At 37.6% G+C, this 20,632-nt stretch overlaps 1 protein-coding gene across 2 annotated transcripts; it reads left to right on the top strand.

The window, feature by feature from the left end:
• Positions 1 to 3,844: 3,844 nt before the first annotated feature.
• Positions 3,845 to 19,019, top strand: WASHC3 (WASH complex subunit 3). Of its 2 annotated transcripts, none has more exons than XM_059472201.1 (7): positions 3,845 to 3,977; positions 5,433 to 5,531; positions 7,766 to 7,831; positions 9,120 to 9,248; positions 10,833 to 10,940; positions 14,203 to 14,267; positions 17,238 to 19,019. In XM_059472201.1, the coding sequence occupies exons 1-7, from the start codon at positions 3,927 to 3,929 to the stop codon at positions 17,320 to 17,322; spliced, it is 603 nt and encodes a 200-aa protein (XP_059328184.1). In that variant the 5' UTR covers positions 3,845 to 3,926; the 3' UTR covers positions 17,323 to 19,019. The 2 variants fall into 2 exon arrangements, with proteins under 2 accessions (XP_059328184.1, XP_059328182.1); XM_059472199.1 differs by having other exon boundaries at positions 10,830 to 10,940.
• Positions 19,020 to 20,632: the final 1,613 nt, after the last annotated feature.

The following is a 20,632-nucleotide window of genomic DNA, read 5'->3' as shown; positions in this document are numbered from 1 at the left end:
TTCTCTAAAGACAACTTTAGGCCTGTCAAACAGGATAGTGAGGGTTTTTTTCTGCTTACAGCCTTTTACTTCCAGGAAACTTTACTTTACAGGAATATCAAAGGCATTCTGCTTTCTAGAAACATATTTTTCCTGTCATTCCTATACAAGACTCAGAAGAGAAGTAAAAGAGACAACTCCTGTCTTAAGTATCTTTTTTGCATACTTTTGCAAGTGAAGGGATGTCAGGATGTTTCACTAGTGTAACAGCTCCTTACAGCATTTTAGCCCTCCTTTTTAGCTGTAGTTAGATTTTAAAATATTCATTTGGTTGTTCCTAATTATGTGGGACACATAAAACCAGTTCAGAAGTAGGACATCAATAAGCGAAATTACAGTCACCTTTTGAAACCTAAGACCATATTATATTTCTCATAATCCTTTATCCTTGGGAACTTTTGCTTTCCAGCTGGCACCAAAATTTACCTAAAACAAATATGAAGTTCCTTATAAGTTCCAGTGGACTGGTGTGTGCCTAAACTGTAAAATACGCAGGTATTTCAAGGTAACAGTGCTCTGTTTATCTTGTATCCATTGTCTGAGCAGAGATAGCAGCTTAAGGGGAAGTTTACTTCACTTGTAGCTAAAAATCTTTGTGGCTCTGGGAGGAAGGATTGGCCTGCGGCACTGTTATCCTTCTGGTGTGTAATGGAATTGAAACAGACATGAGGTTTTCTGTCCTCAGAGCAAACTTCACACAGCTCCTGCCCGTGCAGAATATATCCACTATACTCAGGACCCATACAGACAAGGGCAATATGCAAGGGTACGTGCAGGTGCACTCTTGAGTCAGACTTTTTGGGTTTAGAATTGCTTAAGACCCAGGAGAGCAAAGAACAGAAATTCTTTTGTTCTGTAGTTAATTCAGAAACCAGGATGTTTGCTTTTCATACTCTGTTTTTAAGGACTACTTAAAACTGTTTACCCAGGAATGATCTTGCCAAGTTCAAGGCTCTTCATTTTATACTGGAAAGAAGTACTATGGATATTTAAATTAATAAATAAATAAGAAAGCAGCTAATGTCTTTTGCATGTTCTCCATGCTCTTTTGTACAGAACAAAATAATTAGTTAATCCTCTCATGTTGCCTCAGCACAGTACTTGGAAAACTGAAACTTGACAAACCATTTTCAGAGAACTGCAAAACATTTATCATTTAGTTTCCATTTTCTTTTTTTTTTTTTTTAAGAAACCTACATAATACCTAACATTTGTATTTCTCAGTCTATTTAACTGTGAAGGGTTGATAATTTTCTGAACTGTTTGCAAGGATTGTACAAATTCTGGCACACTTAGATTATTGAGATTGGAGGGGACATTGCTTAAATTCACCATAGAGAAAAATTATTGATGCAATGTTGGTTCCATAGAGAAAATTTTACTAGAATACCCTTTGCAAGCATGGATTTAGAAGACTCCATGGGAAATAAAGCAAATGTTAATCCACACTGATCTTTTCAGCTGTTCATTGGACCACCTTATTAAAAACAACTATTGCCCCTTGTGGAGGATCAGGTGACACCATGTCTGGAAATTTTTTTGGATCAGCTTTTTGTTTCTGTTTAACTTGTCTCTCTCAGTTGTAGAGCTATTTGAGTTCTGGGCTGATTCTAACCTGAATGTGGTGGGTGTCCTGGGACCTGTAACAGAATATAAGCACACAAGATGCATATGAACATTGTAAGCTTCAGTAGCACTTGCCAGTTTTTCTCAGCTTGTGCAGTTTTGTTTTGCTGTTGATCTGAGGCTCTGATTCTGTGCAATATGTGGAGCAGATCAGTTTCAATGCTTTGAAACCCATATTTTTGCTTTTACTTTTCTGTATACCCTAATCACAAGTCAGGTATTTTTTACCAATGATGAAGATAGAGCTCTGATCAGTTTTCTGTACACACAGCTTTTCCACTCCAAGCTAGCCTCAGCATCTGGAAAGCTGACATCTTCAAAATACTAATGTTCAACCAAACTACATTTTGATAACTCTTAAACACTCTTTAATCTCTTTTCCTTCACTGGAAGGTGGAGCTACAGAACAGGGTCTTTAAATGAAACTATATATATATATACACATGCATAGGGTGCCAGCAGTCACATCCTGTACAGCACTTATTCCTCAGTCTGACATTTATCATCCAGCATAGGTGCTGGTAAGAAATACATTTTCAAATTGTACACACTATAAATCTGGATATTATCACTCATTTATTTTTTTATAAATCCTCTCCTTGGAAGTTCAGGCATTTATATTTACAGCTAAACAAGATAGTTCAATTTAAACTTTTTTAAGAGGTTTTGGAAAATTTGGATCACTTCCTCCTTTCTGTTTTTCACTTTTCATACCCTGCATTTCCTAACTCCAGCTGGGAGGAAAAAGTGCTGTGTTGCACTTTTCTATGTAGTATTTTTGGGCAAATTAAAAGCAGGAAGTACCAGAAAGTTCATAAAATAGCATATTCTTGGGAGATTTCTTATCCAGACCAAGACATTCAGATAAGATCTGGCTATGCATTTACATTAATTTTCAGTGCCATTGCCTGAAAAAAATTTATTATAGACACTTAATGATAAACAAGATTAATTCTTCTTGAATATATTTAGTTGGAATTTTAAGGTAATTATAAACAAATAACTCAAATTAGTGCAAAATAACTCTTAGTTAAATAAACAGCTCTGTTGCCCGACACAAATTTGAACAACTCCTGTAAGCTATGGATTGAAAGCTAAACCCACTGAATTTTGTAGGTTAGTCTGCAGCTCATCCTTTGGGAGAGGTGAGAAATTGAGCCAACAACATCGCTTCTCCAAAGCTGAGTATGAATCAGAAGATGTTCAATAATTCAATTTAGCATGGACAAAAAAAACTTTGCTATACTTTCTTGTAATAATGTAATAATGATGTGCATATGACAGCAGGTTAGTCATAAATACATTGTGAAAGTAATAAAGCCAAAAAAGCTGTTTCAGTAAATAATTGACAATTTTATGGCAACTGGAGTAAGCTACCATTGATTCTGTATATGGATTTGTAGAATGTTTTGGCAAACTGATGATTTGGAGGTAAAATGAGAATTTCGGTAAATTTTAAACCGAAATTAGTATATTACATTTAGGATCTAGTCTTCAAAGTATTGCAGTAATTAGTGAGTCTTTATTCGTCTCGTCACAAAAGAAGTTTCCACCTGACATCCTCAGACTAAGACGGTTTCTTAACTGGCCTGAATTTAGGAGGCTTCATTAAATGCACCAGTATTTAGATGTAACCATGAAGAATTTCCACTAAATATGGAAATCCACTACAGTCTCTTTGGATTTACTGCTGTAAACAAGGACTCCAGATCACCCCAAATTTGTCTATTTCGGAAGAACCCAGAGGCATTCAGCACTCCTTATTTTGACTCCCCACATCCAAAGCATGGCACTTCTCCACTCAAATTATGCATATGAGTACAGGAACAGTTCCTTCACTGGCTTTTCTCATTGTTTCCTTGACATTTTACTGCAGGGGACGACACTTCCCAAACACCACCATGCAAGGCCCTGTCCTGAGGCCTGTGGAGGGCTGGGTGTCAGTGTGGGGCAGAGAGGGGCATGGCCGGGCCCCTCAGCGGCTGGCAACACTTGCATCGCAAAATGCAAAAAAAAAAAATGCAAAACAGCGGGTGCCCAAGAAGGCAGCCCAGGAGCTCGGGGTTTATTCCCGGGGTTTATCCCGGGGAACAGGGCTCCGTTCCGGGACTGCGTTTCCCAGGAGGAAGCGCGGGCAGCGGGCGCGCCCCGCCCCGCGGCGCTCGGCGTTTGTTTCCGGGCCGAGGCTGCGGAGCGCGGCCGAGCTGCGGAGCGGGGCAGCGCCCGGCCCGGCCCGGCCCGGCTCGGCTCGGCCCAGCAGCATGGACGAGGACGGGCTGCCCATCGTGGGCTCCGGCATTGACCTCACCAAGGTACGGGCTGCGCTCGCCCGGCGCTCCGCGGCTGCCGCTGCTCCTGCCCGGCTGCGCTGGCCCTGGTGCTGGGAGAGCTCCGCGTCCCCCCGGCCCAGCCCGGCCCGGCCCGGTGGCAGCGGGCGAGGGGAGCTCCCCGTGCGGGGACGGTGCCGCCCTCGCACCGGGAAAGAGCGGCCTCTGGCCCTTACCTCTGTCTCCTGCAAGTTCTGCGATAACTTCTTATTTAAAGACTAAGCCGTCTCAGACATCGATCTGGGAGGCAAATCCTGTGCAAAGCTGTGTGCTCGTTTCTTTAAATGTTGCAGAAACTTTATTTTTAAACTTAGTTTTCTCAATAGAGAGCGTAAAGACAGGACAGCTCCAGTACACCCATGATTCTTCCATGCTCTGTGCCACCCCACAGATTTCTGCTGAAGTCATAAGCAAATGCAAATTTCTGCTTGGCAAATTTTGGAACCACAGAATTGAACTTCAGCAGATGCTGTTGTACAGTGCACAGGATGAAGGCTCCAGATAGTGGCAACAAAAGTCTCACAAAAAGTCAGGATATTTTGAGATGGCCATAGTGGATTGTGTATTGAATGCACTGATAAATCAGCGGCTAAGGAAGAGGTGAAGACCAGAGGGTCGCTGTATTCACCAAAAAAGTGCAGCAGAATCTTGGCTGCCAATAATATTCCTTGTAAACCTTCCACTTAAATCAATGACAATTTCATAGGCTGATTTCCATTGGGAATGTTAAAACTTAAACCAATTGTCCAAGGTTATTAACATTGGCACTAAATTTTTATACATAAACTAAAATTTTATACATAAACTTTTGTGTGCAAATTCCTGAATCCAGTCTTCTGTAATGGTTTAAATAAAAATCCCAACTCTGTGTTACAGTATGACCACTATTCTTTTTGGCAAACATAACATTCTACAGTTTAGTCTGAAAAGGATGTGAGCATCAAAACTGATTTGGAGGATAACTTTTCGTCATTTTAGGATAGTCTGGGTGTGCAAATGAGAACCAGTAGGGCAGCCACTAAATACTTAGATGGCAACATCACTACACTTCAGTTTTCATCATGGCATTAGTTGTAAATGAGTATTAGTATGGCTGGCCAAGTTTGTTTTTCCTTCTGATTTTCAGGAATATTCACAATTTCATCTGAAGGTGTTTTCTTTAAGATAACAATCCTTCATTTCTTGGGTCTTGTTGCCTTTTCTATGCGTCCTGTAAATTCTCAGCTGTCGTGTTAGTAGATTTGTAGTGGCAAAGGTTTTGTATGAATGCATATGTGTATTAGAAAATGGTGTGTGTATGTATGCATTCATAGCAGGCACACTTAAGAGAGATTTCCAAATAATTTCTTCTAAAAAATGTACATTTGAACAGATACTTCAATTCAAATGTGAAACTTTACATTGATGTGTAACCTAATTTCCTTACCTTTCTTAATGCAGGTTCCTGCTATTCAGCAGAAAAGAACTGTAGCATTTCTAAACCAGTTTGTGGTTCACACAGTGCAGTTTCTCAACCGCTTTTCTACTGTTTGTGAAGAGGTATGTTTATTATTTTCCCAGCTGGCCCTTGATACAATTAAAAGAAATTCAAGAAATGGGAACCATTCATTTAAACGTTTTTGATGCAGTAATACTGGTAGCCTAAACCAAAAATATAGTCTGCTTTCTGTTGAAGGTTTCTCTTTAGTAAGTGCTCAAGACAGAATTTTTTTCCCCAAGGGATCCACATGAACTCCTGATTGTGCCACACTCTCCTGTTTTCTTAAACTTTTGCATTTGGAACAGTCTTTGAACTTCTTGATACAGGGAATTTATTCTGAGCAGCTTCATCTCTGGCTCTGGTGTTGTTATGAAAGCAGGATGCCATGTTTTTGTGGTCCATCAAGACTTACTTTCAGATTTTATCACCTTTAATTTAAGAGAGTTGTACGCTAAGTGCTGAATGTAAATAGTTTTTATGTTGAAAAAAGGACATTTTTGGCAAGTGATTAGTATAGAACATGAAGCCTTTAACTTCAGTTTCCTGCAAAAAGAGAGAAAAATAAAAATATTTAGGATTAGTAAGTTTATGTGACTTTAGAGTCAATGGAAATACACCAGACCAGCAAGATTAGAATTGTCCGCTGAACAGGACAAGAGTCCTCCTTGCAAAACGGGTGTTTTCTAATGTGGCTTTGAGGGTAACCTTTTTGTCTTTAGAGGTTTTTTGTACTTTTTCATTAGTTTATTCAACAAAGAATGCCATACAGCTCTAGCCAGCTGAGCCAGAGCAGCAGTCAAATCCAATTAGACTAAGCCATGTAATCTGAGAAATTCTGTTATTTGTTGGTGAAGTTTAGAGCCAGACGCGTGACAAGTATAAGATTTGGATATTACAAGAATATATGGAGCTTTAGAGGAAAAAAGTCATTTTCCCTAGGTTTTTGAACTTCTTGTAACTTGATAGGTGGGACAGTGTGACCGCCTGATGATGCTGTTGTCAGTTGTCCAAGAGTCAGTTGTCACCTGATATCAGAATTCCCTCTTCCACGGGCCCTGTGGAAATCAGAACACATATATTCAAAGCCACCTTGAGCACACAGCAGCACTGTGAAGTCTGCCTAATAAAACAGTTATTAGTTAACCAAAATGTGCTGTTACTCAAGAGACTAAATAGTTGCTTTATATACTCCTTGAGAAGTTTTTCATATTCATGAACTACAGAAGTGTTTTTAATGTGAAAGGTCGCAGTGTAAGTCAACAGAAGCCAAGAAACTCAAAATCAGAGCTGACACCGTCCTTAACTCTAAATTTCTTGGCTCTTGTCTAGTCAAATAGACCCATAAAATTGCATAATTGTCTTTTGTACATCTTTCCTCCCCCTTATCCAGTTAAATGTAGAACACATAGTTCCTTCCAATAGGAGCTGACTCGGTGAACAAAGGACCATCTGTAAACAAGTCAGTGCTCTATCCAAAAAGACTAACTCCTGTCAGTCTCCTGCTTTTTCTAGCATATTGGCAGAACTGCCATTTTCTTAGGGTGTTAAAGTTCTGCTTCAGAGCCAGGCAGAATCTTGCCAAGGTGCCAGAAAGCTGTCAGAATGGTACGTATCTGCCAGCCAGCACTCTAGCCAACTTCACTTGGACAGGTCTGGTGGAGTATGGTAGTGATTAGTTAAAAGACTGGCAGTTCTTATGGAGTAATTTAGAAAAACTTAAGTTGTTTTAATTTAAAAAAAAAAGTCAGAATTTGATTGAGGTGCACCTGGAGCATATAAAGTGTCTGGTTAGTTCTGATTCGTTGTGGATTTTGACTGTATAGGACTATTGAATCACCTGCTGTATTAATGATCAGATTTTCTCTTTGTGTTTGCTCAGTTACATACACACACATCATCTCTTTTCATCTTCCACATTTGGAAAAAGCTTTGAAGAAAGATCTTTCAGTAACTGGGAGAGTACAATGTGTCTACCATTATTGTCCAGTTGCCCAAAGTAATACCCTATTTACTTTGGCTTTCTTTTCTAAATAGTCTGTCTTCATTTCTGTCATTATATGGGAAAATCAACTGCAGAGTAAAATTATTTAAAATTTGTACTGCTGTAGCTACTGTTCTACAAAGGATTGTCATTGCTTCATTCATTTCATAATGTGATAATCTCATTTACACTGACTCTGCCTTCTGCAGGGAGAAGCTAAAAGAAGTGATTTTTTAAAACTAGCTGCAAACTCTTTTATATGTCCAAGTGCACAGGAGAGTGTTTTCACATCCTAATTGTTTTCTGTTGTAGAAATTGTCAGCACTGTCTCTCCGTATCCAACAAATTGAAACCACACTCAATATTCTGGATGCAAAGGTTTGTATGGATATAGACTTCATCTTCTAACAGGGACAGCCTCCTAGGTTATGTGAACTAGTTTCCTTTCTAGAGTCTGAATTGAGCAAATAAATTTTCATAATGATTTGAAGGAGTCTGATGTCAAAATCCTGATATCAAATCCTGATACCAAAAATTCTTTAACTCTCTTCCCTAGTTAATGTCTTACTACTTATACTGTGTAACATTTGAATAGGTAGTTGATACAGAAGAAAGGAAACAACAATACCTAGTGGAAAATTTGAGTTTGTTAAGCATGTGTAACAGGAAAGGAACACTTTTATGCCATACAAACAGTAATAAGGAAATTCTTTCCCCCTTTGTAAAACAAAAGTATCTTTGTATGTTACTGGACTCTAAGTACTTCAGTTGATATAAGTAACTAGGGAAAAGCCTTGGAAATCCTTTTGATATTGAAATGTGACCTGAACTGGATCTAAGCTAATGTAAATTAGTTTATCTTCTTCAGCTGAAACGACAAAAAGATACAATCTGTGGTCTTAGATAGAAAATACAGTATATCATTTACTAGGAAAAAAAAAAAACCCAACAAGATCCCAAAGTCAATCAATCACCCACCATAAAATTTTAGCAAGTTCTTCTTTCAATTATGGTGGAGGCAATTTCAGTTGGCTTTTCTGGGAGCAAGGGGGGAGATATTTTGAAAGCATTCATTAAGATCTTTGTGGGGAAAAATAGTGTAATAATACAAAACAGAGCTAACTAACTCTTATTTATTTCAAAATGTTTAGGAATTATCTGAATTGATGAAGAATTTTTGCAGAATTCTTCATAATCATGTTAAAGAGAATTTCATTCAAATAGATTTGTGGTGTGTTTAATATCCTTTCACATAATTTCCTTTAAAAAAGTGAAACATGTAGAAAATCAAAAAATTTGTAACCAGTCTCCCATCTGTTAGGTGATAGAGCTGTTCTTGCCATGATTTCTTTCACTGTAGGAGAAGTAGCAGAGATTGCATGGCTCTCGTGGTTGATAAATGCAGTAGCAAAATGCTGGGAAGGTGTGGAAGCCCTTCCTGCTCTGCAGCCCTGTGTTAACAGTGAAAGTTTTTATTGTAGAAGGCAGCTGGATAGAAAGATTTTTTCCCTCAATCAAAATACGAAAACTAGGGGCAGAAAATTACAATTTTACTAATCTAAAACTTACCTGGATAATAAGTGATAAGCAGGGTGCTGCACATTTTGTTGTACATGTAGTCTTATGAAGTGCTCATTGCTTATTTGATGATGTTTTTTGCATTCAGTTATCCTCAATTCCTGGCCTAGAAGATGTCAAATTTGAAGTGCCCAGTGCAAATGTGAACAGTGTTACAAATGGTCCTGTGGCACAGGCTGCTGCAGATCCACAGACAGCTGGATCACCTCAGCCTGGAGTAAGTAATGCAGCATAACTCATACCTTGGAGGAATAGAGCTCTCCAGATCAAGTTTTAAATGTCATTTGCAGTAGATAGAAGGAGCAATTCTATTGGAAGTGAGCAATCAACTGTAAAAGTCTAACAGTAGGATTTTCTCTACTGGCACTGTTTTAACAAGTAACTTAAAACAAAAAAGGCTATACCCTTTATTAACTGTGTGACTTAAATAATTAGAACTAACTCAAATCTAGTTCTAAATTTCTCCCTCCTTTTCAATCACACTAAAATATGAACAGGAATTGCATCAGGGTGCTGGGAAGGTCATGAATGAAAATAACAGTTCAAATCACATATTTGCAACTCTTTTCTCCTTTCTTCAGAATGTGAGCTTTTAACTCAAATTGGAATTTCTAGCATGCTTAATTCTAAAGAGTTTATTACATTGAAGGTTTTCTGTATATTATCCTCCGCTTACAGTAAAGGCCAGCTTATTACTAGCAATCAGCATTAAAATGTTACCCCTGCAACTAACTTCTTGTCATTTTGGGGAATTTAATGTGTGTGGTTGGTTGATTTTTTAACCTAGACATTTGAATCCCATGATCACCACTTAACTAAGTGAGGCTTTCAGGCCCATTTGTAGATGGAGTTCTTTTCCCACTTTCCCCTTACAGTTTCTTCTCATGGAATCCTCAATTCTGATATCTGCTCATTCCCTTATTTGGTGGAAATTGCTGTGGAAGAGCAGTAGCTGGAGCACTCTGCTGCTTTTGCCTGCCTGTCAGAGATTGTAACTCTCACTTGCAGCAGGGTAGACACTGGACAGCATTGCATGTTCCAGCCACGTTAGAGAATGACTCACCATGAGTTCATTTTCCTTAAAATGTTCCTCCTCTCAGATATGGAAGTATATAAAGTATATTTAAGTATATAAAGTTCATCTATTTCACACTTTCAGGTGGTTAGTTTTGTAGAAAAAATTAGAACACAGTTTTCTGTGTTCTTTTGAAAGTACTAGAAACTTCTTGTCATTTTTCATTTCATTTAAATTAAATACTTTCAAGCAATCTTTGATTTCATTGTATTATCCTTTGAGTAATGATTTATACTCAAAAGTATAGTTTAGAAGTTACATGATATGTATGAAACCTTTGTCAGGGAATCAAATACTTTGAGGAAAAAAGGCATTGGACTACTGGGGGAGATTTATTGATATACTTATAAATATTTTTTTTTAAAGACTATTTATATTTAATACTGTGATATTTATTAAATGCAACTTAACAGGGTTGTTAGGGCCTTTCTGGTTTTTTATGTGTTGTTCAGTAACTTTAAATTGTATCTAGAAGTAGAAAGACACTCTTGTAACAGTGAACAGCAAAAGAGCTGGATTTGTGATTTCCTACATCTAGGAAACCTCTAATTTTGTGAGTGTAGATCAGAATAATCTTGATGAGGAAGAGTTGAAGAATTTCAGAATAATCTTGATGAGGAAGAGTTGCACTTTACCCTGAAATACCCAGTTTTATTGTTTGGAATCTCTCCATGGCTGTGGTGTGTGCACCTAACCATTAAAGGGTTTGTTCTTCACATGCAGCAGAACAATACACAAGAAGAAGGTTTGCAGAAAACGGAGGTAGTAACAGAAAATGTCACAACTGTGGCCAAGGATCCAAGATATGCCAGATACCTCAAAATGGTACAAGTGGTAAGTCAGTTCTCATGTTATGTTATTTTTTGGTGGAATGCACCACACAGCTGTAAGTGAACCTTAAATATCTGAAAATATATATTGCAACAGTAATCTTTAAGGTAGGATAACATCATAATATTCTAGCACATCTTCTCTAATAAATGAATTATTGTAATATATTCCCTCAGACAGCTTCTGGCAGGATCTTCCTACAGAATTCTGCTGGTAGACTTGTGAAGTGAAGTGTGAAATGTGTAAAGGCAAAGTGATATTAGCCGGAGGCACAGAAGATGCCACTGAAAGTGGAGTTGTCCTGGCAAATTGGAGTCATTCCCTGCATACAGACTGATTACAGCCTGATTTTACTGGAGGGTACTAAATACAGCTTTGCAAGTATAGTCCAGAACAGGAGCACTTGATATTTCTGTAAGGACCAAAATAGAAATACAAGGATTACTTCACTATCTGGTTCCACTCCAGTTTCCTGTTGTTCATGATGCAGGTTATGTTTACATCTTTATCTGTGGTCTGTGCTACAGTTAAATAGGAACTAAATTATTGTAATCTCAATATTAACATGTGTGAAATCTAATGAAGGAATGAGAAGTTGAATAGGAGACTATTTGTGATATTTTTAAGAGGTCGTTTCACATCCACAAACATAAAAATGAGATTGGAAACAAAGAGTTTATTTCCATTTATTTTCAATTTGTCAGGGGAAATTTTCCTCTAAAATACATACTATAATTCTGGAAAGTATGACTATGTCATAGTATTAATTAAATGTTGCTTATGTGAAAACTAACTTCATGATTTCACTCAGTCTTCAGAGAAATTGTTACAATTGGTCTGCTTCATCCCTTGAATGGTGTTCCAAACCTTATTTTTCACTTGAATCACAAATTGAAACTTTATGGGTAGCTCATTACAAACCATTTGGAAAACCTAGCAGTGGGATAGTAGCAGAGAGTAGAACACTATGTTACTGTATTGATTTAATGCCAGACTTCAAAGTGGATTTGAAAGTGCTGGATGGTCTAATTACTTTGAATTTTATTTTTTTTTATGACTGCTAGAGGAGTGAGATCTCACTTTCCACATTTCTCCTGTGTACTGGCAGTTCCTGGAGACTCCTCTGCCAGTTGTAAACAGTGTGGTAGGAAAGTCAAACTAACATACTACAAATTAATGTGTGTTTTTGTATTTGCCAAATTTGTCTCCTTGTCCGGTCAAGTATTTCAGTTAGTGTCATTTATTTGCCCAAATTAAGTTTCTAGGTGAAGATTTGTTTGAACTGATAAATTATTTATTACTCACAATGTTTGTAGTATAAAAGAGCACCATTCTAAACTAAAAGTAGCTCTTCCATGAAATTGTGACAAACTCATTTGGTGGAGTGCAATTGAGGATACTAAATTCTTACTTTTTAAAATTACAACAATATTCCAAGAAATCACACAAAAGCAGTACCGTATTTGCAGATTAAAATTTAGGAAGCATGAAAGGTAAAGTAATTGTATTGCCCTGATTGTATTATAAATAGATATAGGTACAATCTTAATTGTTTTCCTTCAGATAAGAAGCCTAAGAGCATTTTGATTAAACTTCAGATTAGTTTTGTGAATGTGTGATATATGAGGGTACTGAGAGGATTTTTTTTTCTCACAGATTTTAATGCACACAGTGTTGGAATAAAACATACACCAGGTGTGAACATAAAAACAACCCATTCTTAGAAGTCCTGTACCAAATTCCCTTTGATTGAAATCAAATATGAATTCTGCCTTGCCTGATCTGACTCAATTCTGTTTTCACATAGTTGGAATTGATGGATAAACAACTCATCAGTGACTTCTGAGGTGGGGAAAAGTATCCTAAGAGCAGTGAAGCAGGGGAAAAGTTAGTACATTAGTACAAGATGGTGTGTAGACACACAATCCCTGGTGTCCAGATCTGTACTAGAATAACTCAATTTTTAAACTGTCTTGAAATACTCAAATAAATATTCAAAACATTCACCTGTGTAATGCACATTAGTTGTGAAGTAAAGAGATATTCTTTTATTTCAAGGTATTACATTGCATCTGCTTGAATGACCTTTTTTGACATTATTTCTGATAGATTGCTGCAGCTATGTACCTGTGTGTGTGCTGTTCCACAGTCCTCATGCACAATCCTTAATTGTGGTTCTTACCTTGGAGCTTTTAAAAATTAACAACAATATTCACTAGAATCACTAGAATCGCATCTTTCTCTGGAACATTAGTCATGCCTGCCCTTTATTTTAGCACTATTTTACTTGCTTTTGGACAAAAGATACTACACCACTTTCCATTTAGAATTTCTTAGACCACCAGTAACTTTGTTCCTTTTGAATCAGAAATTGTATCCTCATTTGGTTTGGGGTTTTTTTTCCCATATCCTATATTGGCATGGAGTTATCCAGATGGTATTTCTGATGGTTTCCAACAGGAGATGGCAAAGCAACAAGTTGCCTTTGAGCAACTATAGTGGAAACATAGGAGCAGTTTGTTGGAATGGACCTCCTGAGAGGACGTGGGTCTTGGATATGTGATCCAAGATAAGAGGATGTTTAGGTGTTGATGCATAAGGTGCAGAAGCTGTGGAAGGACTTGCAGTGAAGGGAAGGAATTTTTTTAACATGTACATATTTGGCTGAAATCTGTCCACAAGTCACAGCAGATTCAAGCCTGACTGTACAAGCAGTATTCAGAGAAATCACTTTTGAATTGTGCTTCTGTTCTCATGTCCTGTCTGCCTTTTTCTCCATGCTTTTTGGACTTCTCCAGCTTTTAGCACTGCCTTACGAGATCCTTCTGGAGGGGTAGCAGATGCACTTCCCTGGTTTTCTCCACTATCTTGGATATACCTTCAGCATGCCCAAGTCTTTCCTAGCACAATTTCTCTGCTGTCTTTGTGCTACTTTGTGCTTTCTCCACATTCTTATCCATTTGTCAGCTGCATAATTTTGTGTGCACAAATTGCAGGTATATCTATCCAGTCTTGATTCTTCTCTCCCTGCAACTTTCTCTAGATGTTTTGCCATAAATATAAGATGGATTAAATGAGCTTTTAATCTCAATCATCTCTTGCTTCCTAGGTTCATATTGATGGGAACTGAGATTAATGTTTCGTGCTGTGTTTGACAAGTGACATGCATAAATTTATATGAAAGTGTGGTTTAAAAGTACCTGTGTTATTTATCTCACCTGTTTGTGTCCAGTAGTTTTATATTATTCTTCCTCCTGCTACACAGGGTGTTCCTGTAATGGCAATAAGAAACAAAATGATTTCCGAGGGGCTGAATCCGGATCTTCTCGAGTAAGTAATTTGTGACTCCCAGTAGGGCTGCAGTGCAACTGTGTGTTTAAAAAACTTGGAAAAACGTGCTTAGAAAAGGTTGTTCATGGTGTTCTGGGCTATAGCAGTGACAATCTAGCATCTGACAGTGTGCATTTAGCAATGAGGACTCAAATAAAAGGTCAGTAGCCATTAGCAGTGCCCTGTGTAGACTGTGAGGTTTTTCCCCGGTACTTGCTTTCAACACTCCAATAAGAAAATGTCATATTGTAGACTAGTAAGAACAAACTCAGTCTTATTTTTTGGAATGCTTGAGGGACAACACAGCTGTTTCCAAATTCCCTCAGTAGAGTAGTGTACACCTTGACTTCAAAATTGACAGCGTATATTGAAGTCAGCAGTTCAGAATTTTGGCTGTTGATTGAGTTAATCTGATGTGAAGAATACTATACTAAGAACAGATAGTAACTTTCAAAGCTTCTTGTCTGGCCACAGACGTTAATTTCAGTCTTACTTTACAGTTGACATTTAATTTAGTTCTATATTAATTCACAGAATTTGTTAAACTGATTAAAGTATTAGCTATCACTCTTACATTATAGACACCAAAATGTTTGAAGTATTTTTGCATTATTTTCAGAAACTGTCAAGGTATTAAAAAGTCCATTTTTCATTACCAATGAAGTCCTTTTACATTTTGTAAAGGCTTATTCTGAAACTAGCTATTTGTTAAATAAAATAAACCTGAAATATCATCATATCATGAGTCATTTTAGCTCCCAGTTACTTCCTGGTCTAGATAAGCCTAAAGTAGTTATTCCTCAATTTTTTTCTTTACTGATTGAATGAGAAATAAAAAAAAAGACCCTGTGCAAGTTGGAGATAGGTTTAGCAAATGTGAGTTTTCTGTATGTGTGTTAAATATATTGTATTTTTTGCTGTGCTTTCAAGTCCATACCTTTCTATAAATGCTGCTATTTCTTCAGGTTTGGGTGGATTTTTATAGTAGATAAAGCAAAAAAAAAATAGGTTAAAATTTCAAAAGCTGTTTTTTAAAAAGTGTGTGCTTTTGGATTGCCTATTTTGCAGTGAAACAGAAATGTTACTACTGTGGATTGAGGCTCACAGAATATGTTTGGGGTTAGATCTCAAAATCCGTCTTCAAAGATCTGTGCAACAGTAATGCTTAGTCAAATTTTCTTTTAAATGTTACTGGTTTGAAAACTAGTTACAGAAAGCTAATTATTTGGCAAGGTGCATCATGTGGAACGTGTTAAGATATCAGGGGTTTCAATTTCCTTGCTTGTCATGATGCTGTAGGCTTCTTTTTTCATGTGTGTCTTGCCATTCACACTGCATTTCTTGGGTCTTCAGCTTCCTTGGGTCTGCTCACTCAGTCCCAGGGAAAACTAGGAAAATGTGCACATGGCTGTGTGCTCAGTCACTCACTGCAGACTCCCCCAGCTCCTTGCCATTGGCTGAGCATGGGTTATTTGTGGCTGTAGGTGTGCTAATTCTAGTGATACAATATTGTTACTACACTCTCCTCTTGGCTTTTCCACCCCTCAACTTTCTACAGCGTTTGGTAACTGCCTGTTCTGTCAAGCTCCCAATTTATCTGTCTTTAACTTTTGTTTCTTCTTTTGTTATTTCTTCTTTTGTTTCTTCCTCTCTTGCCTGTCTTCACTTCCAGAAGAGTTTTTCCCGCTCTCATGAGCTAAAGGAACTCAGCATCATCTTCGTCTTGATAAATGAGAGGTTTTGCCCTGGTCTCTGCAGATCACGTCTTTGCACAGCTCTTCTGTTTTGTCATTACCACAGCAACAAGGAATAATATTGTGAAGTGGTATTTGCATGAGAAAGCAAATGCTTTCTTCATTTGTTTTAGAGGTGTGCAGTGGGGAGGGAGAAGGCTCTTCTGCAGTTCTTTCACACACTTCTCATCTGTGCACCAAAAATGTTTAGGAGCACTTTAAAGTTACCTTAGGGATTCCCAACAGAGAAATTATACTAAACAGGACTAATGTTGGAAAAGAAATTCTATACTCCCAACATAAATAAGAACAGGATGATTAATACAACTGTCAGCTTACTTTAAAATGCAATATTTTATCCAAGAGATGTTAACTATCATACAGGAAGTGAGGTTCTCTGAATGTCATTTTCCCCCAAGTATAATTATGTTTGCATTTTATACCTCTCTTTCAGCCTTTATCAGGCTCTGTATTGCTTGAATGTCAAATTCATTACATACTTAGGAGGGAGAGTCCACGGAGAGCCAGCATCTTCAGGCAGTAATGTTAGTCTTTGGATGGCTTGCTTCTCTCACCTTCATTTCCAGTAGATTCCCCAAGCAAACATTTTGCCACAGTGTTAAGATCCATCCTAAACAATCTCTTTAAAACTAAATACAAGAGGTCTGATCATTTGTAGTCAATAAAAATCCCATGGCTGCTCTTGCAAATTTAACCCAATGTTCTAGCCAAATTCCACTCTGAGTAATTCTTTTTTGCTTCACTAAATTATCCCTGCAGTTTTAGTTGGATACAATATTGTTCATTTCCTGTCTTATTTTTTTCATGTACTATTTACACTGCTCAATGGTGTACAGAATGTTCCTTTCAGCCCAACAACCTCTGAAGATTGAAAAAAAAATTGAATTAATCATTATTGCCTGCTTTCAACTCTTTCTACAAGTGTTTGCCACTTCTTAACGATCTGTCATCATTTCTGATGGCATCAAAGGCGTGCATTCACTCTGGTGTCTGCAGAGTTTTGATGTCCAGTGAGTTACAGTTTCTAGTGTTTGCCTTCCAGTTGTAGGTGAAGCAGTTGCACCAAGGTGTGAGTTTGTGAGCCATAAACAGTTGATGTGTTTAATGTTGTGGCAATAAAGTGCCTGCAGTTGTCGTGCAAGGACGGCGGTGTTACGTGCTGAGCCGCTTGTGCTCTCGGCTGGATTTACAGCACAGAATGTTTTTGTTCCTGCAGGACCCCAGATGCCCCTGTGCCTGCCTGGGGAGATGATGGCAAAGCAGAAGAGAGTTCTGATAGTGAATCTTCATTCAGTGACTGAAGAGACTGATTCCAGCCTTTGGAAGCCTTTGTTAAGTGCTCATGTGTTTGGAGCTTTGGCAGACAATGGTTTTGTGTGGATCACACGGATGACATGGTTTGTCTGATGGCGTTTTTAAGAACTAAGATCCTCCATGTTCTGTTCTGGAAAGTTTGAACAGGCAGCATGTTTCAACCTGCACCCTTCCCCCATGAAAATGAATCATGAGATCCTTGCAGTTTTTATGCTGCATCAAATCAGATTCATTTCTGGTTCTGCTGAAATTACTCCACAGGGCTCTAAGAATTCCACTCCTCTAAACCTCCATGTCTCTAAAAATGCATTCTGGTCATTGTTATATTTTCTGTGTAACACATTTAACCTACCTTCTTTGCCTTCTTTCTGCCTCATAACTTAAAGGTAAATTACCTTTGGAAAATGAAAGTGTTTCACTGATAAACTGTACCTTTTTTGCAATATCCTGTGTTTGCAGTGATGCAGCAAGAATTACATATAAGTCAGCTCTCTTATGGTGATTGCAAATCAGTAATACTCAGATTGAGAAGAACTAAAATACATGTAAAAATATATTAAAACCCATTTTTAATCTGTTTTCAAAGCATGTACTGCTATTCAGTGCCACATTAGAGTCTGTATGAAGCTGTTAAAGGAACTCCTGCTCTTGAAGGGTTGATTTATCCAGTTCAGGTTGCAGTGTTGTAGAAAGGTACAAAAGTGGCAGGGTTGGTTTGAAAATGACACTGGGAAAAAAAAAGCAAGGGACTGGGAGATCATTAATGGAGTGTGAGATTGTGAGATTCTGCTATATGGGTCAGTTGAAACCATTTTCTGACTTTATTGGCCTTACTCGAAAGAAGCTTTGGCTGAACAGTTTGCTTAGGATGAGAAATCACCTCCAGTTTGGTGCCTTTGCTGGTAATTTCAGCAGAGAAGCTAAAATTCAGGTTGTATAAGGATAAAACGACCTTGGCACCTCTTGAGGCACTCGTTGAGGAACAATATAAAGAAATGCCTGATGTGCCCTGAAGACTCTCCTCAAAATTATTTGATGTACTCAGTGACTCAAAAATTACATTTCAATAAAGAATCTTCTTTAATGCAGTTTGTTCCACATGAAATCCTTTGCAATCTGTTTGAATTCCCCAGATTGTTGTGATTATACCAGAATGCTGTGTGCCATGCACTCATTAACTTCCTGGTGTTTCACATTCTTGCTGTGACCAAGAGAAGACTAAAACTGAATCTCCAAGTGTATAAGTTTTTAGCCTTTATGACTGAATCAATACCTTCTCTCTTAGTTATTTGTGCCACTTCAGTAGGTTAATTAGGTTAATGCTTTTTTTTTCCTGTGACTTAAACATGGCTCCCATTTCAGCCTAGCAGACATACTTATGCTCTCCATAACCTGTAAATCAGAATAATTCCTGAACCCCTACAAAAGCATATATGCACTAGAGAATGCTGAGAGATGGTATTTCAATGATGGGTTAATTACTATTGAACGCTTAAAAATGTTCTTCATAGGTAACACTTGGTAAAATACAAAAATATTAACATATTAGCAATAAGTATTTCAAATGTAAATGTGATAGTTATTTCAGAATGTATATATTGAAAGACTCATGACTTTTTAAAATCTATATTTGAAAACTCATTTAAGCAGTCTGTAAAATAAAAGCTATACTTTGTAAACCAAAGTTATAGTTTTGTTTTATTCCTGTATCTTCTTCTAAACAAGACAATGACAATTCCTCCAAAGTCTCTGCAATTCATGTTTTCTCCAGAATTAACTTTGCTGAAGTTATATCGCCCTGCTAGCCTAAGGGGAGAGTTTTGGAAATTGGGGTTTGGAGTTAAAGTTAACCCATGATGGCGCTCTGACTACAGGAGAACTGAGTACCCCATAGCCACTGTTCTAAGAAGCAAATTTAAAGAGGACTGAAATTAATGTGTATTATATGTTATGATCCTTTTGAACTGAGGTGGACCTATGTAAGGAAGTAGCATGATTTAAAGAGTTGGATTGAGACAGTAATTTATTATTTTTCTGAAGAAACAAGCAAGGTTAGCAAAAGACGTTAAAGAAAGTATAGCTTCAGTTTAACATTCTGAAAATTTTTGTGTAAAATAATTTTAGTTTGAAAAAGTAACCCTAAAATTAATTGTCTTTTACACCACTGCAGATACATTTTTATGTGGAATGGAAAAGAAAGCCCCTGGCCTACAGACACTTGTTAAAATGAGGGATAATTAATCAGTAATTATGTATGTCACAGAATAACAGTTTCATTTAAAGGGATTGTGAATTTAACTGCTTAGGAATTGGATTATCTTTTCAGTGTCGACGTTTACTGTGGAGTACTGCAGTGTTGGTAAACTTGCAGAAACATTAAGAAAAATCTTGCCACTTTGTCTCCTCTCCCAGCTGAGTGATAACTAAATCTAAATGTCTGAATTGTGAGGAATGGGGGGGGGGAAAAGCTAAAACCGTTCCTTTTTACATGCAGTGTCTCAGCATCCATAGTGCTTCTGCTACCTTTGAACCTCTGAACACTTTAGGCTCTTCTGCTCCTAAACACATCCCTTTGCTCTTAAGCCAAATTGAAATCTCAGATGTTTCAGCTGACACAAGGAGCTTTTAAGTGTGGGAAGGTTGGTTTGAGGCTGAATTATGTCAGCTGTGCTGGTGCTCCTTGATGTGCAGCAGTTTTCTAGAGTTGTGTGCTAACCCAGAAGGCTGGAAAGTCCTGAACCGCAAGCTGAATACCGCAAGCGGAGAATATTCCAAGGTGCTCGTTATTTGCCATCTGTTTTGGAATAGAAGATGGAGGGAGTATTTCAGCTTGGCAGCACAGTAATCAGATATATGTAATACTTTCAAGGGAAAAAGTCCGTTTTTAAGACTTTATTTTTAAGACTTTTAAGCTTTTATTTTTAAAAGCTTCCAACAGCAATGAACTTTTAAAAGATACGGTATACACTAAGAAGTGTCAGTAATACACATCTAATATACACCAATTTTGCACGGATTTGAACTCATCATCTGGGACAGTATTACAACCTGTAGGGAAAAATTCTACTGCAGTGTTGCTGGAATAACCACTGAATGCATCTGTTAATACTACTTGTAAACTATAATGCATAAACTGAATGCATATGTTAATACTACTGGTAAACTATATATTCTTTGTTTAAACAAACATTTTTATCACCATATTCCTCATTTTGCAGGTGAATGGGAGTGCAGAATGCATAAAGGTCAGTTTCTTAATGGTATTACAGGCATTTTAAATGCATGTAGATGCCCTTA

This window comes from Ammospiza nelsoni, chromosome 5, assembly GCF_027579445.1.
Source record: "Ammospiza nelsoni isolate bAmmNel1 chromosome 5, bAmmNel1.pri, whole genome shotgun sequence".
NCBI lineage: Eukaryota > Metazoa > Chordata > Aves > Passeriformes > Passerellidae > Ammospiza > Ammospiza nelsoni.
Note: the sequence above shows the minus strand (reverse complement) of the source record. Positions and strands in the feature narration are given on the sequence as shown.

Coding starts and splice junctions, on each gene's coding strand:
- WASHC3 (XM_059472199.1), top strand. CDS start 3,927: ATGGACGAGGACGGGCTGCCCATCGTGGGCTCCGGCATTGACCTCACC. Junction 10,941..14,202: donor ACCTCAAAATGGTACAAGTG/GTAAGTCAGTTC, acceptor CCTGCTACACAG/GGTGTTCCTGTAATGGCAAT. Junction 14,268..17,237: donor CTGAATCCGGATCTTCTCGA/GTAAGTAATTTG, acceptor TTGTTCCTGCAG/GACCCCAGATGCCCCTGTGC.